Source organism: Perognathus longimembris, chromosome 4 (assembly GCF_023159225.1).
Source record: "Perognathus longimembris pacificus isolate PPM17 chromosome 4, ASM2315922v1, whole genome shotgun sequence".
Taxonomy (NCBI): Eukaryota; Metazoa; Chordata; class Mammalia; order Rodentia; family Heteromyidae; genus Perognathus; species Perognathus longimembris.
In genome coordinates, this window is record NC_063164.1 from 5,907,285 (window position 1) to 5,924,414 (window position 17,130).

At 39.9% G+C, this 17,130-nt stretch overlaps 1 protein-coding gene across 2 annotated transcripts in view; it reads right to left on the reverse strand.

The window, feature by feature from the left end:
* The window catches only part of Dis3l2 (DIS3 like 3'-5' exoribonuclease 2), a 312,571-nt gene that overhangs the window by 259,169 nt on the left and 36,272 nt on the right, over positions 1–17,130 (reverse strand). The window contains exons 2-5 of one of the 2 annotated variants that reach the window (XM_048344518.1): positions 16,447–16,703; positions 15,592–15,737; positions 6,939–6,992; positions 373–474 (exon numbers count right to left, since the gene is read on the reverse strand). In XM_048344518.1, the coding sequence (XP_048200475.1) occupies positions 373–474; positions 6,939–6,992; positions 15,592–15,737; positions 16,447–16,606 (462 nt within the window). In that variant the 5' untranslated portion in view covers positions 16,607–16,703. The remainder of the gene's footprint in view (positions 1–372; positions 475–6,938; positions 6,993–15,591; positions 15,738–16,446; positions 16,704–17,130) is intronic. The other variant, XM_048344519.1, reaches the window with a different exon arrangement.

A 17,130-nucleotide genomic window follows, 5' to 3' on the forward strand; every position in this document is an offset into this window, starting at 1 on the left:
CCACCATCAATATGGCTTTTTCTGGCCAGATTTCTCAGCACAGGGTATAGAAAAATAATACAAATCAAGTTTGACTGTGTTGGCAAGCTTTATTTTTATCCAAAAGAATACGTGTGTGTGTGTGTGTGTGTGTGTGTGTATTATGTGTCAAAGAAATCATAATGGTCAGAGAATAACAAGTCCAATTATCCAATATCTTCCCAGCAGGTACCTCTGAGTACCCACCATGCAATACCCTGGTTCACAGGCATTCAAACTTACCTGTAGGGCCTATAAATTACCCTCTGGTTTATGGTGTCTCATTGATACATAATTGGGAGAATGAAAAATTACCAAAGAAGAAATAAATTAGGAAAGGGATATTTAACTCACCTTCCATTGCTCCTCAGGAAGCAGTTTTACAACCACCACATCCCCATTTAAGGCTCTATTGCGAGCAACAACCCCATCAATAAAAATGTCTCGATCACCATCCTAGATTGGAGAGAAAAACAAGGAAATGGTCATCTTACTGAAGCCTCAAACCAAAACTTACTTCTTCGGTTTACATTGTTTAGATACCAATCTGTGGACTTTCTTAACAGGAACACTAAGTACATGACTATACATGTAACTAAAATATCTTTCAAACAAAAAGATGTGGCAATGAGCACATAAGAACAAAAACTCACAAAAATAATCTACTATGGGCAGGACAAAAGCAAAACAAAAATATCAATCAAAACACAGAACACGGGGCTGGGAATATGGCCTAGTGGTAGAGTGCTTGCCTCCTATACATGAAACCCTGGGTTCGATTCCCCAGCACCACATATATAGAAAATGGTCAGAAGTGGCGCTGTGGCTCAAGTGGCAGAGTGCTAACCTTGAGCAAAAAGAAGCCAGGGACAGTGCTCAAGCCCTGAGTCAAGGCCCAGAGCTGGCAAAACACACACACACACACACACACACACACACACACACACACACACACACAGCAAGCAAAAATTATGCTTTCAAAACTGAAATGAGAAAGGAGTTATACTTGTTATCCTTTTTGTTTTAAATAAAGTAAGGCACACAGATACTTTTTGTTTTTACTATATATACTTCTTTAAAGTGTCAAGGAAGGGTGAAAAACAGGAAGCATGCAAATGTACAGAAGAGAAACAACAAATAATCCCCAGGGAAACCCACTGAGGGTAGGAGCAGCATCCAGCTTCAAAACTCAAGTTCTCTAGGAAGAAAAAACCACAGTAATACTGCCCACTGGAAAGGGCAAAAGGAGCAATTTGCTCATTTTTATACACATTTAAGAAGTAAAAAGAGCAGGAGGGAAAGTAACATGAGAATCAAAAAGCACACTCTCACACCCACGTAACTTGTGAGTAGGGTGAATTCCAGACCACAGCCAGAAGACACTGGCCCCTAAAAACCTCAATTGCCTATTCTGAGCAGTGTTGTGCCCCACAACACTCTCCTCAGGTATCCGTTGTGAATTGAGGGTTCTAGCTTTTTCATTGACATGACAATACCTCATACTCTAGTCTACTCTAGCTTCTCATTTTTCATCAGTATAAAAGTGTGCAGTCATTTAGCAAAAGAAACAATTAGCAGCAAAAGAAACAATCAGCAGCAAAAGAAACAATCAGCAGCTAAAGAAAGCAAAGGTAGAGAGAAGACTCTCAAAGGTCAGCCCAAGAGAAAATGTTTCACCAACAAACTTTCTCTTTTTTTTTTCTTCTTTCTTTTTTTTGGAGGGAGGAAGGGGGAGCCAGTTCTGGGGCTTGAACTCAGGGCCTGGGTGCTGTCCCCAAATCACTCGAGACACCTCTCCCCTTCTGGCTTCTTTTGGTGGTTAACTGGAAATAAGAGTCTGGCTTTGAGCCAGATCTCAGTCTCCTTAGTAGCTAGGATTATAGTAGTCTGAGCCACCAACTGCCAACTGTACTTTTCTTTTTTTCTCCCAGAAGCTCATACTAGGTACACTTTTTCCAAAGGGTACAAGAGAAATCAACTGTAAATTTTATTACGGAAAGTGTCAACAAAAGGGTCTAGAAAGTCACTACTCAATTTTTTTTTAATATAGGTACTTGGTATAGATAAGATTAATCAAAAGACTGAAGGTGATCACTATGGAATTCTAGTCAATTAAAACTGTCATTCCAAAATCATCAAACCAAAAAAAAAAGAGAGAGATTTTAATCACTCCATGTTTTGCTAATTGTTTCCAAGTACACAGTACACATCATTTAAGAACTTTTAAAATAGATTTCCTGTTGAATTTCCAATCGAACAATGGGCTGGCAACTGAATCCTCCAATCTGCCAAACCTGATCCCGCCTTAAGCCCCTGAGGACCAACTACCGTATTAGCCACCAAGAATTACTGAATTTGACCCCACGAGGAGCTTCTCAGAGTGACTAAGACTGGTAAATACAGAACAATTGAGGGACTGGGAATATGGCCTAGTGGTAGAGTGCTTGCCTCATATACGTGAAGCCCTGGGTTCGATTCCTCAGCACCATATATATGGAAAAAGCCAGAAGTGGCACTGTGGCTCAAGTGGCAGAGTGCTGGCCTTGAGCAAAAAGAAGCCAGGGACAGTGCTCAGGCCCTGAGTTCAAGCCCCAGGACTGGCAAAAACAAACAAACAAAAAAAAAAAACAGAACAATTGAAGTGTGGCCTGTCACCATGAGTTTCTGCCTTCAGCAATTTACAATACAACCCCATCTAGTAGACCACTCTGCAAGGGAGAGAACTGTTTGGAGGTCATCCTAACCCATTCTTCTGTATCAAAACATGCAATGAAATGCCTGCTCTATAGCAGCTGTAACTATCCCTTGGGCAGCTCAGAGATTTCATTGATAGGATGATGGTATTGTCATCTCTCTATCCAACAAAAACAAAGAAAGCAGATCTAAGCTGAACCTCACATGAAACACAGAGCTCTAGCTAATTCTATCTCTACTCAGCTCTTCCTTAATTGGTCCAGAAGCCTGTAATTATTGCTAAATCTCTTTTTTAAAGACACTAAACTTCAGTGGGGTGTGGTGGTACACACCTATAATTCCAGCATTGGGGAGGCAGAGGCAGGAAAATTTCAAATTCAAAGTCAGCTTGGACTACAAACAGAGACCATGCCTCAAAAAAGCGAAGATATTAAATTTTTTAACTGGTCAATATTACAATTTCAGTTATTCCTTTTAAGTAGGATGCCAAGAAGAGAAGAGTAGAAGGAAGAAAGGAGAGAGAGAGAGGGAGGGAAGACAGAAAGCAGGGAAAGAAGGAAAGGAGAAAGGGGAAAGATGGGAGAGGGCTAGAGGAGGGGAAAAGAAAAAGGAAGGGAAAGAGATGGGAGAAAGGAAAGATAATGGATAAAGACTGACCATAAAGAAAACATAAATAGATATGGGAATAATCCAAATACTTAGGAGAGAGGATGAAGGAGGACAATTTAAGAAAGTCATGATAGCCAAAGCATCCCCTTATCAATAGAACAGCTTCCTTTTGGACCAGAAATAACTTTCACAGTGGCATAAAAGGTGCCTTCCATGACCCATGACAAGACACAAACACACACACACAAAAATTACATAGCTTCTTAGACCAATACAATGCAGATGAGAAAATATGCTTTTAAAAAGAAGAGGAAGAAGAAAAAGGAACAGCAGTAGCAGCAATTGGGTGCCAGTGGCTCATACCTGTAATCCTAACTACTCAGAAAGCTAAGACCTGAAGTATCTAAGTTCAAATGCAGCCTGTGAAAAAAAAAGTCTGCAAGACTCTATCTCCATTTAACAAATAACAATGCTACACTGGGCATGGCTCAAGTAGTAGAACACAAGCTATAAGGAAGAAAGTGCAGAAATACGGCCCTGAGTTCAAGTCTCGGTACTGGCATAAAATAAAAAGCCAGGCCTTCCTATCTGGTCTATTTTTCTTCTTGATCTGAGCCCCCCTCCCCCCAAATAAAACCAAAAAAAAAAACACTTACTAATATCATTTTGTTTTGGCTTTCTTGATAACCACATGGTTTTATTCTCCCTCTGTATTTTACTTTTACCAAGAACCCCAAGAGACTAGCAGTTACACATTTTGGATTTGTTATAAGAAATGACAATTTTCAATATTCAACATGTAGAAACAATGATGAATCTAAAGTTCTTCAAAACAAAGTTATTTTACACTGGTGATCATTGTTTTTAGCCTACTGACTTTCTGCCATAGCAAATTATATAAATTCATAACCATTTTTAGATTAAAAATAAACCTAAAGAATTCTTTGTCATCTTTCTAATTTTTCCCCAAAATAAACTTGTCATTTTGAAGTTGTGAGAAACACTGGGACATATTTAATCCAATCTTCATTTTATAAGTAAGGGAATTTTTCTTTTTTCCTCTGGTCAGAGCAGAGACTATACCATCATTAATATCAACCCTATCTTCATTCTCCCAGCTTAACTAGATACAAGTAATATTCATGCCCTGGTCTAACATCTTGTTTTATAGTCTAATCTGTCAGTGTTTTTTCCAGTTCATACAGTTTGCTCCTAGCATGGACATTAACTATATTCACTCAGAGATCTAGAACTTCAAGTTCTGGGGTTGAGCTACATGAATGCATTGCCTCTACTATTACTCTTCAATTCCTTTCTATAATGCCTCCAAAAACTGAAACTGAACTTTTAAAATATCACTTATTCTTGCTTTTGCTTCCTAGCTATCCTTTAACATTAAGCTGGGTTAATTCATGGAGAAGTAAAAGTGCATGATTTTACCCTGCAAAACCTTCCCCATCATTTAAGTTATTCTGAGAGCCAAGTGGTCCCTTGAAGTAATCAGCCCAAGCATCTTGGTAGCAAGCACTTTTGTGCTTCTCTGGTGGCTAAAGGGCAGATGTGTCTATAGCATGAACAGAGCTTAAACACATGGGATAAGATGCTCACACATGTGCATGCAAGAGACCTCACTAGATGCAAGGGAGGGATGAGGGGATAGGAACCAGTCTTAGGAAAAGGCAAGAGAGAGATGGACCCTCTCCACATCCACAGCATGGAGCTCCAAGAAATCTGAGATTTTATACTCAAACACGCTGGTACACGGAGGTAAGTTTGGCAAGGAATATACTTTACTTGCCATAGAATATATTATGCTTAATAGTTTGTTAGTTTGATTTATAACTTTTCAGTAGTTGGTACATGTGTACCTCCTTTGATTCTTTGTCCTAGGCCTCATGCTTTCTAGGTGCTGACATGACAGGGATTTAATTGAGTAGTATGAATTCCAGACAGTGAACTCAGCAAAGGGAGAAAGCTAGCAGTAAATTATTTTCATGTAGAGAGTGGGTGTTTTTGAGAAAAGACCCCCACACTTTGCCCAGGCTTCCTTTAAACTTGTAATCCTCTCACCTCTGCTCCAAATAACCGGTACTACAGGCATGCATCACCATACCAGCAGATTTTTTTTAATGTTGTCTTTCCCCTTATTGCGCCAATCCATGAACTCAATGTACACAGGAGATGAAATGTTTGAAATATGCTCAGTTCACAGGTACCTCTTGGGATGAAATCTTTACTCCATCAAATATGATTCTCATGCTTAAAAGTTCATGTATTTCACACACAAGGGTTCCTAATATAATGAACCCTTCCCCCATACCTGCTAAACCACTGAAGAAAAAATCCTTCCTAATATGGAAAACATTGATTAGGCAGGACTTATTAAAAGACTTACTATCAGTCTCCAACATGGCACCTTGAAGGAGTTGATCACGGATGTTTATTATTTCTGTAGGTGATCTTCACCTTATAAGCAGACTCTAGAATCTACTGCTTTCAGTGTATGAAAAAACTGTTCTTGTGGCTAAGTTACTACCTCCCAGCTGACACTTGATTCTACTACTCAAGTTCCAAGATGAATACGAATACTATGCTCAGTCTCAAGAACAGAATATTATTCAGAATTATACAATAAAGTCACTGACACGTTTTACCAAACCAATGGGTAAGACTTGAATTTGGATGTAAATATAACTCCTTGACTTCTGGATGGCAAGACAGAAACAGACTGAACAGAGCTTAAAAACAGTTCTTCAAGTACTATAAGAATGACAATAATATCATTTACAATGAACATATCTTGATTTACATTCTCACTAACCTTGCCATATAACCTAATGAAATAGGTTAACTGAAATGTATATACTCCATTTCCTTGTGTATAAACAGAAGTTTATCCATCTGGCCTTTCCTACCATGAAAAATGTATGATTCCATAACTAACCCACTTACAGCAACCTGGAAAAGTGAGGAATTAAGAACATTGCTCTCCCAGCTTTGCCCAAGCAGGCCTTCTCCAGATACGTGAAGCTAACTAACCATGTGTCAGGAGAAACTTGCTTTAACTGGAAAGAACCTCTTAAAATGAGCCATGAATGCATGAAAGGTCTAAAGACCCAACAATAAAGAGCCTTGCTCAAAGTCCTATCACCTGCACCAAAGTGAAGTAAGAAATTCTGGACAACAACAAAAAGCATTGCTTGTTATTTTTGGGCACATGTTCAAATTAGCTCATGCAGTAGATCGAAAGTAGATAGCATTTTTGTTTAGGAAAGATTAACTTAAATCAGTGGGAAAAAAAACAACCATAAATCCTTTTAAGCTATAAAGCAAGGGCATCCAATTACACGAACTGGCGGGTAGTCTGCCTGGGTCCAGCTGTTCTCTGCAGCTTCGAAACAAATGCCGTCCTCTCATTTGGCATGAGATTTTAAGACTGGAAAAGGGGTGGTGAACCAAAGGCAAATTCTGTTTATTTAAATTTGAAACAAATCTTTGCCCATCCTCAAATTTGTTTTACTATTCTGCTTTTTTGTTAGATTATATGATTTCAGTTTCAGAACACATTTGAAAAATTAAATGTGACATTAGGTTTATTATAAAGTTATTGAACTTACCAGGGAAGGAATGAAAGCTTCATGAAACTTCTTTGGATTAATTCTCAATACACCCTTTAAAACAAAATAATAAAAATCTGTGAAAATCTAGCTACACACTTATTATTTTTCCATACAATGTTATTCTCTAATTAAAAAATTTTAATCAAATAATTTCACCTAGAAAACAAGTTAGATGCATGGGAACTGTTCATTACATAAAACACAATTTATGTTGATATGTGCAACAGCAAATTCCATGGAAAACTAAAAGCTTGCTGTGAACAAGCTTAGGTGAGAAACAACTGCACTGGCCACAGAGTAGGAAAGTGATAACTGGGGTTTTCAAATGCTGATCCCTCTACGCTGGTCTTCAAATTTAAGCCTTGATTTTAAGAACAAGATTATATGAGAATTATGCCTCACTAAATGATAGCCTGTTGGATTCAACTAGGTCTAAGATCTTTGCACAAGTGCTTCTTCTCTAACAATTCAAAATAATACAAGTTGATTTCCAACTTGGACACTCAGCCCCAAGGAACTGGATACATATATTTTACTCAGGCCCCTCTGCAGAGCCGAATGAGTCAATAATTCAAAACGATCCATAACCAGCTCTTAATGCAAACAGGAATGCTGGCTCCAACAGCCAGGCCACCCAGTCTGCCTTCAACTTCCTATTATTCCAGTGCCAAATCAGGGTCCGTTTCTGTTAGTGCACAGGGGTGCAAGTAGGGGCAGTCTTCAATAGCAGCTCAGTATTTCAGCCTTTGCAAGAAGCCCTTACTCTCCCCAGGTTCCAGCTATACTCACAAGCCCTTGGACTTAAGCTGATGTTTTCCTAATAGCCACATTGGAAGGATAACCTGAGAAAGAGTTTTAAATAACATTTCCCATTAAATGAATAACTCAAAGATACATAAAGAGCATAAAATTAAGCAGAAAAATGTGTTCTTTCACTGGTGTCCCATGTTTAAATTACAAATGTATACAATATCTTAACATACCAAATAGAGTACAACAAATGATCATTCATTTGGTTATATATACTCATTTCATTATGTATGAAGTACTAAGACAGACAAAGTTGGGAGCAGAATGAGAACTAAACTTTGTCCTTATAAAGGAAGAGGTGTAGAATAGCCTAAGTGAAATTTACTTTAGCGGGCACCAAGAAAGGTTGCAAAGATGGCACCTGGCCTATTTTTGCCTGTAAGATTTCTAGGTAAGCCTAGAATAAAAGGACAGTGGAGGGCACTGTGTTCACAAAAGTGGTTAAGAGGGCCAACATTCACTCTGCCCCATCAGGCTATAGAGTTAAAAGTGGGAGAGACAGCAGATACACTGGCACAGCTCTCCAGGCATCCTTGTTAAGAGCTCTGAAGCAAGGCCAGCTATTGTGGCACACGGCTATAAATCCAGATACACTGGAAACTGGAGATCAGGAAGACCCTGGGTCAAGGACAGCTCGAGTAAAAACATTAGCAAGATTTCATCTCAAGCAACAAGCTAGACATGTCATCTGCACCTGTGTCCCAAAGTAACTAAAGCAAAATATTGCTGGAAGTATGGCTCAAGCAGTAGTGTTTGCCTAGCAAATAAGTGTGAAGCTCTGAGTTCAAAAATTAGTACCACCAAAAAAAAAATGGGGCTGGGAATATGGTCTAGTGGTAAAGTGCTCGTCTCATATACATGAAGCCCTGGGTTCCATTCCTCATCACCACATATATAGAAAAAGCCGGAAGTGGAGCTGTGGCTCAAGTGGCAGAGTGCTAGCCTTGGGCAAAAAGAAGCCAGGGACAGGGCTCAAGCCCTGAGTGCAAGCCCCAGGACTGGCAAAAAAAAAAAAAAAAAAAAGAGTGCTGAAGCAAATTTACTTTAAGGAGAGCTCATAATCTAGGCAGGAGAAAATACTCCAAACAAATGAAAGTCATTTCATTGACATTATGTTTAAAACAGCTTAATTTTCTGATTACAGGCACTTTCATCTAGTATCATTTGTTAAGATTCACATTTTCCCATTATCCCTTCCATGTTGGGGAATGGTTAGCACTTGAAGATGTACAGAAATGTGAATGTACTCTGTTTTGAATATACCTTTAATTACAGACCATGCAGAGAAGCCAAGGCTGGGCTATGGGGAAAGAGAAATGCTGTTCTAGGCTTAATTAAAAGATATCAAAGGTTCTATTCTTGATTCTCTGTGCCAAATAGGTCAATATATAAAAGTACACAGATATCTATGCTGTTGCTGGAGATGGTGGCAGGGTTGTCTGGGGATTGGGGGGTTCTTTTCCTACTTCTTAGGGCAGGCAAAGGGGGCTGCAGAAAAGGAAGGAGGAAGGATGAACAAATGCAATCATGGTATTCAGTATACAATATGTGGAAAATAAACTATGCAACTAGTGGGCAGGGATGACAGGAGGAAACTGGAAGAAAAACAGACATGTATGCATTACCTGGATTGTGACATGGTAACCCTTCCATAAAACACCTTAATAATAACAATAAAATGACATTTTTTAAAGTAACAGAAGCCTTGTTTCAAGAGCATTTGTAAATTTGATAGACGCATAAGTCTTAAGAAGTAAGGAACAGATCCCTGAATACTCTCCGAGCAGAAAACTCTAACAGGATCCCAAAGCAGACCAAAGCTGTTCTTACAGCCTAAGGGAAGAAGCTGAAAATAAAGGTGGCCAAGAAAGAGTCCATCCACTGAAAGACACATCAAGCAAATGCTCTGTCTTAGCAAGAGAGGTCCAAGATTGCATTTCTGAATTTCTCTAACTATAGCCTAACCTCCCCTCTAGTCTTCCATCTCCTAACTTCTTCCTAAACCCTTTCCTGGCCCTAGAATTTGGCCAGTGAGGATCCTGAATCTCCCATCTCTTCCCTGAACTGAACTGGAACCTGGCTGTCCCCGAATGCCATCACCTCCCCTGGAGTGCTCTAAAGAGGAATCCACCTTTACCTCTACTATCCCAAGCATCTCAGGGATGGAGGGATGATGGCCTCGCCCTTGCTTTCCCCATCACAGTTTTCAATCATTTTCTTGTCTTTATTGTTTTTTAAAAACACAGATCCTCTGAGGCTTATGCTACTAGCTCCTTCCATACTTCACTGATGATGTCATTTCTAACTTTCTGGTCACAGTACTAATTCACAGTTTTGACTCACAGTTCACTGCCTTTCCCTTCATTCCCAAATCTAACCTGGCATCTCTAACCTGTCACTCTAGCTACTTTTCCCTCCATCCACTCTTTCCCATGTCTACTGCCTATATCCTGTTGTCACCATTAACCATACTACCTCCAAATACAAAACACCACATCTCTCTTTTGGATTAGTTACCTGCCCTTCTCACTCACTTCCTGTGGAAATTCCAATAATTCTCCAATTGCACTATGACCTCCAAGCCACAGCCCATAAAATCCAACTCTCCAATGAATTTCCTATGCTTGTCTTTCCACTCTACTTACTTCCTTGTCCACCTAGCTGCCATGGCCTGCCATTAAGTCTTCCCCTCACAAACCCTAAGCCTTGGGTCCCCCTCTTCCTCTTATACTTAATCCGTGGAGCCCGCCCACCTCAACTGACCAAAACAATCTGCCTTTTCCCTGTCAGAACTCAAGAAACTGAATGGTACTATAGAACAACACAACTGGGCTATTCCAAATCAGCAATCACAAACACATTTTATCTGGTTTACAGGATGCTTAGACTTAAAATGCTTAGACTTAAGGAATTACACACACACACACACGTGCACACACACGTGCACACACACACGTGCACACACACATGCACACACACATACACACACAATCATTAGATCTACCAGCTATGGACAGCTATCTCCACATAGCAGCAATCACCTGACAGAAACCCTGCCCATACCTCTGACAGTAATAAAAACAATTCTGAGGAGCACTTACATAGGTATACAATGGGCCATGCATCATTTTAAAATTCTTCTATGTTACAAATCTAATACAGCAAGAAATCTGAGGCAGATATGACTAGCCTCATTCTTACAGATGAGGAAACTGAAGCACTAAGAAAGTAAGTGAACTGCCCACCATCATAGCACATGGAAGCTCAGGAAGCTGGCTCTTTACTGAAGACTCCTCTTGTCTGCTGTGGTCACCACCAGAGCCTCTTCACTCATTCATGCCTTCCTGAGCTCAGCACCACAGCCCAATCCTCAACCTCACCTAGCGTGGTTAATGTCCATGTCATCCACCCAGCTGTTCCACTCAAATGCTTAGGAGACATCCCAGACTCTGTCCTTTGTCTCACCTCCTACATCTAACCCAGGTAGGTTGTGTCAGCTCTTTCTCTCCATATTCATTGCCACCACCCAACTTCAGGTCTCTTTATTTTCTTGCATAGTTTACTTTGATGGCTTACTTAGTGATCTCCCAGCTTCCACTATAATCTATTCACTTAACAACAGTTAGAGAGTGTTATTGTTTTTCATTTGTTTATTTTTTGCTAGAACTGGGGTTTGGACTCAAGCCCTGATGCTTGCCTGGCTTTCTTGCTCAGCTGTCACTCTACCACATGAACCATGCCTCCAGATTGGCTTTGGAAACAGACTGACAGATTTTTCTTCTTGGGGGAGGGGAGAATGAGGGAGGAGGTAACAAACAGTACAAGAAATGTATCCAATGCCTAATGTATGAAACTGTAACCTCTCTGTACATCAGTTTGACAATAAAATTTTTTTCTTTTAAAGATTTTCCTTCGTGGTCTGGCTTCAAAGAGTGAACCTCAGGATCTCAACCTCTCCAGTAGTTTGGATTATAGGCATGCACTCTGTGCTCAGCTAGAGAGACATTTTAAGATATGAAGCAAACTGCATTCTTCCCGCTTACTATTTCAGTTACTTTCCATTGTTCTGTGAATAAAATCCAACTCTCCAACATACTGGAGAGGCTAAATGACTAGATAGCTGCCAAACTCTCCACCTTATTCCCATATTAGAATTTTTTGTCCATTTATGTTTCAGTAGGCCTTCTTCTGCTTGCTGTTTTTCCAACAGTCAATCTCCCTGCCTACATGCTTTTCCAAGGCCTTAAGATGGCTGACTCATTCTTGCCCTTCAGATCTCAATTCAGAGATAACTTCAGAGTCCTTCCCAAACCACATGATGTAATGTGCCTTCCCCTAATTATGCTCTCTCACACAGCCTGTTATTTCTTTTGCATTGATATATTTTTGCCTAATCCCCAGTAACTTTCCTAATTTGTTCACTTGTATATGCTTAGCATTTACTAGGATATCAGCAAGCATTTCTTGAGCCAATTAATTAATGTCGATAGAACTTCTCCAATTGCCCCTGGTAATAAGGCTATGAATGTCACCTTTTCCTTCTGAATGACTGGACATTCCACTGTAATGTCACTTCAACTCCTCTCATCTTTAATTCACACCTATGTATTCTCCAGCTGATTTCACTGTTAACATAAGGGTGCAAGTCCTAGAAATTAGCTCATCCTTTCCTTTGTCTTCTTAGACTAAGATTTTTTCAGAGTTCCAATAACAAGTTCACACCAATAGTCTACAGCAAAAGGAACTCTGACATCATGCCTTAGGAAGTTCTAGAGGCTCAGCCTGAACTTCCTTTAGCTAAAGTATCATCAGGGTTCTGAAAAAAGCCATTCTACTATCTCTTACCTATGTCACTATGATCATCCACCCAAACCAAACCCCTTCTAGACATGCCTATCATGAGTTCATCTCTCCCAACACTGCCTATAACAACCTCTCAGTGCTAAACCAAAGGTGAGAGAAGTAACATATGCTCTCTGGAGTGAGAACTTCTTTAAACTTCAGAACTACATGTATATGATTGCTGTTCTGTTTCAAATACAGAAAAGAGATCCCATTCATCATTGGTGTCTCCTTTCCTATATAGAAACAATGAAATGATGAATTTTAGTTAAGGTATAGAAAACAATACCATTCTACTCTCATTTTTTTTAACTCTTTAATAGCTTTCTTTAAAAGAATTTTAGCCCCACTGGATAAAGAGAAGAAAAAGGTAAGCCTGATTACAAAATGTTAAGAAATGTTTTTAGTATATCTAACACACTTAATTTTCTCCAACAGTTAAAGTATCCTTTCTTGTCTAGCTTTTTTACCTTATAGGCTTACACAGAAAGTTTACATCTGAAAGCAGATGGACTCTGTTTCTCCGCCTATGAAAATCTTATTTACAGTGCTGTATATTTCACATGGTGACCTCATATCTGGAACCCATTCCTCACCCCATCTGCAGAGAACAACTGTTCTCATATGTGGGGGGCTCTGGCTGCAGAGGCTCATGATGTCACAGGCCAGGAGGAATCACTTACTAACTCCTGGGAATGCAAGCTGTTATAATGACCCAATTTTGGGGACTGTTTTGTCTTAATGCCAGCAGAAGTCACTTCACAAGCAAAAAATTAAAAGGAATTACAGAATACTGTTCTTGCCCTATCTCTGTAAAGGTATAATTCTATAATCAGTTCTAAGCTATTTTTCTTTCAAGTTATAACAACTAAGGTTCCTCTAGCTCTTCTTCAACTGACAATATCTTGATCTTTATATTGAGCCAGTAAACATTTATTCAACATAACTTTATTAAACACCAACAAAGATCCACATACAAAGCTAACCTGTGGAATAAAGCACAACCCAGCCATCAAGAAAATAAAGTCTATTTGGGAAAATATAAAAGTCAAAAATAGTAATAGAAGCATAAACAAAACGGCTGGCTTCAGTAAGGTGATAATACCCAACTCTGTTTGGGGAAGTGAGGGGAACATTTAAGCAGGGACTGGATAAAATAAGCATGAACACACAAGATAGTAGGGGAATATTCAAAGACAAAGCCATGAAGGAATCCTAGATCATAGTTATTAAAGGAAAAGTCTCTATAAACAAAATATTCTTAGAGAATGGAAGGAGACAGTGATGAGAGGGGCCCTCATATAGGAAAAGGGAGGGCCAAGACACTTATAGGTAAAATGGTGGCCAGTATACAAGCTGAACAATGAAATGGATAAATGGATTAATGAATGAACAAATGTCCAAATGTGCTTCCACCTAAAAAAGGGCCTTGTTAAAGAAATCTAGAGGAAATTTTAAAACAACAACAAACCAATGGTACTTAGAATCAGAAAGACTAACATTTAGTTACCAGTGTTCTAGTCAATAGTCCACACCCAACACAGGTAAATAAGGAAAGACAAGCAAAGATGATAGTATCTATCATTTGGATGAGTCTTCAGTAAAAACAACTACAGAAGCTGGGCTTTCAGAATGAGACAAAATCTGATGCAGTCAACATTTTCAATTAACCCATGTCAGTATTTCCACAATCATCAAGAATTATAAAATAAACTTAATTAAAAGAATATGTAACCCTGTTTCCTTCTCCTGGCTCATTACCTACTCCCTGCCTCAGATTTCTTGCTCAAGAGACCTAAGCTCCCTTACTCCACAGTGGCCCAAAAATTCACATTTTCACTCATGCCACTGCCTCTCTATCATCCTTCCAACACGTACATCACTCCACTAATAGCCCAAACTAGTCATCCCATCAACACCAATCACAAGGTCACCTCCTAGAACAGGCCACACTAGAACCTCAGTGCACACAGTTCCCTCAACCTTCTCCCACACACCAGTCACTCTTCTCAAACCAGTTCACAGGACTGCCTCCCCTCCCTGGACTGCACTCTCAGCACAGAGATGATTTCATCTACAGTCACATCAACAGTTCCCAGAGCATCTTCTAGCCATAGTCATCCTAATTCCACAAAAATCTGCTCAGCCAAATCACTCAACCAGTTTGTGAATATATTCATAAAGTACTCAGTTAACATTGCCTAGTATTATTTACTGTTTCTTTTCCAACCTTATCCATTTTTTTGTCATTCCTCCACTTGACTGAGCTTCAGTCAAACAGAACTGAAATATCCAATGGTTCCTGTATCCAAACCCCAATTCCCTGTCTTTCTCAGTAGCTCACATCAGTCTCTCTGCTTGGAAAGCTCTCCCTTTTACCCTCTCCCTCACCCCCACTTTTCCCTCCTCACTCCTCCCCTACTCTCCCCCTCCTCCCCTTGCTTTGCTTTGCTTACTTATATTGCACCAATCCACAGCCCGACTCAAGTAAATCCCTCCCTATAAAGAACACCTAAAGAACACTAACTGGAAATAAGGGCTGTCTCCTCTCACATCTCAGTGCTTAGCACCTCTGAATGCAATGTAGGTCTAAGAAGCCAGAAGACCTGCACCAATTACATCATCATCTCAAACTACACAGCACAGAACAGGAGACAGTTTCGTTGCTTGTCTGATTGTGGGAGTTTTTTAATAGTACTAAGATTTGAACTCAGGACCTTGTGCTTACTAGGCAAATGCTCTACAGTTTCAGCCACACCCCTAAGCCCCTTTTTCCTGGACTGGACCACAATCTTTCTAACTATGCCTCCCGCACAGCTAGGACTGGCATGAACCACATGCCCAGTTTGTTAACTCTTTACCCAAGCTGATCTCCACTTCCTGAGTAGCTGGGATTATAGGTATGAACTACCATGCCTGGAATGAAATAGTTTAATGAACAGTTGATTGTTATGATGCCACATGTTCAAGAAATAGGCTGCCAGTAGGTTTTAAGCACCTGGATAAGCGTTCCTCTCTTCAGGCCTTCTGAAACATCCTCCTTGGACATGTAAGTTTCAAATATGCTCTTTTTCTTCCCTCTCATGGACTTGTTCTTTGACTTTTTGTCACCTGGTGAAGCACCAACACCATGTGAGGACACACCTAGAAACATGAGGCAGCAATCAGCCCTTTCCTCTGATTTGGGGGGGGGGTGTAATTTATTGTTTGATTTTGGCTTTGTTTTGTTTTGATGCATTCCTGGGGCTTGAACTCAGGGCCTGGGTGCTGTCTCTGAGCTTATTTTGATAAAGGATAGCACTCTACCACTTGAGCTACAGCTCTTAGTGATCAATTGGAGTAAGACTCTCATGGACTTTCCTGCTCAGGCTGGCTTCAAACCACAATCCTCAGACCTCAACCTCCTGAGTAGCTGGAATCACAGGTATGAGCTACCATGTCTGGCTCAAATATGGTTTTTTAAACTAGAAATCATCACCAGGTACCAGTGGCTCACACCTATAATCCTAGATACTTAGGAGGCTGAGGATCATGGTTCAAAACCAGCCAGGGCAAGAAAAGTCTGTGAGACTCTTACCTCCAATTAACCACTAAAAGCCCAAAATGGAGCTGTAGCTCAAGTGGTAAAGTGCTAGCCTTGAGAAAAAGAACTCAGAGTCCGCATAGAAGCCCTGAGTTCAAGTCCCAGTGCCAGCACATATGCACACACACACACACACAAAAAATAGAAATCATCAAAAGATTGTCACTTTTCAGAAGGAAATTAAACAGCTATCAATGAAACAATAAAATACGATAACAGACCACACTTAATTCTAAAAGGAAATGCACAGAAAAATATTTAACAGCCCACCAGTATTAAGGATCTCGCTTTGTCCTAAATGCCCTCCACCTCCACACCCATTCCACTTGTATCTCAGTTCTCCAATTGCCAGTGAAGCTCCATTTTCACTTTTGCTACCTCTGGGGGTCCCTATGGGCCGGAGGTTCAGCCTGCAGTCAGGATGGCTCATTACTGGTTCCAAAGTCGTCTGTTCTTTGCAGATTCAGGGGAACCTCCACTGCTCAGCTGAGAGTTCTTCCTTCCTTAAGCAGCTCAGTTGTCACAAGCTGAAACCAAAGAGAGAGCAGTTAACCTGTAGCCTCTTTTGTCACCTCAGAAACAGAGTACTAAACGCATTTGGATGGCAACACTATGTACTAGGTCCTGGTGTCATTCTTCTGGGCAATTAATCAAGCACACCATCTGTGCTGAGTTTCTCTTCAAGACCTTCATTTTCACAGGTACACTAGGCTTCTCCTCTGAGGCTCCAACTAAAAGCCTACACAAGTAGTGTGATCAAGTGAAAAATAATAAACTATATGGTTCTATAAAGCTTGTGAAATACACAATAATAACAGGAAATGTGATTTTTAAAAAGAGAATATCAAGATATGGAATCTAAAAGTTACAACAGAATAGGTGCTAAACAAGGACTCAAGATGTACCATTTACTAAGTTAGCCTTGTATAAATGATATATATCTATTAACTCAAA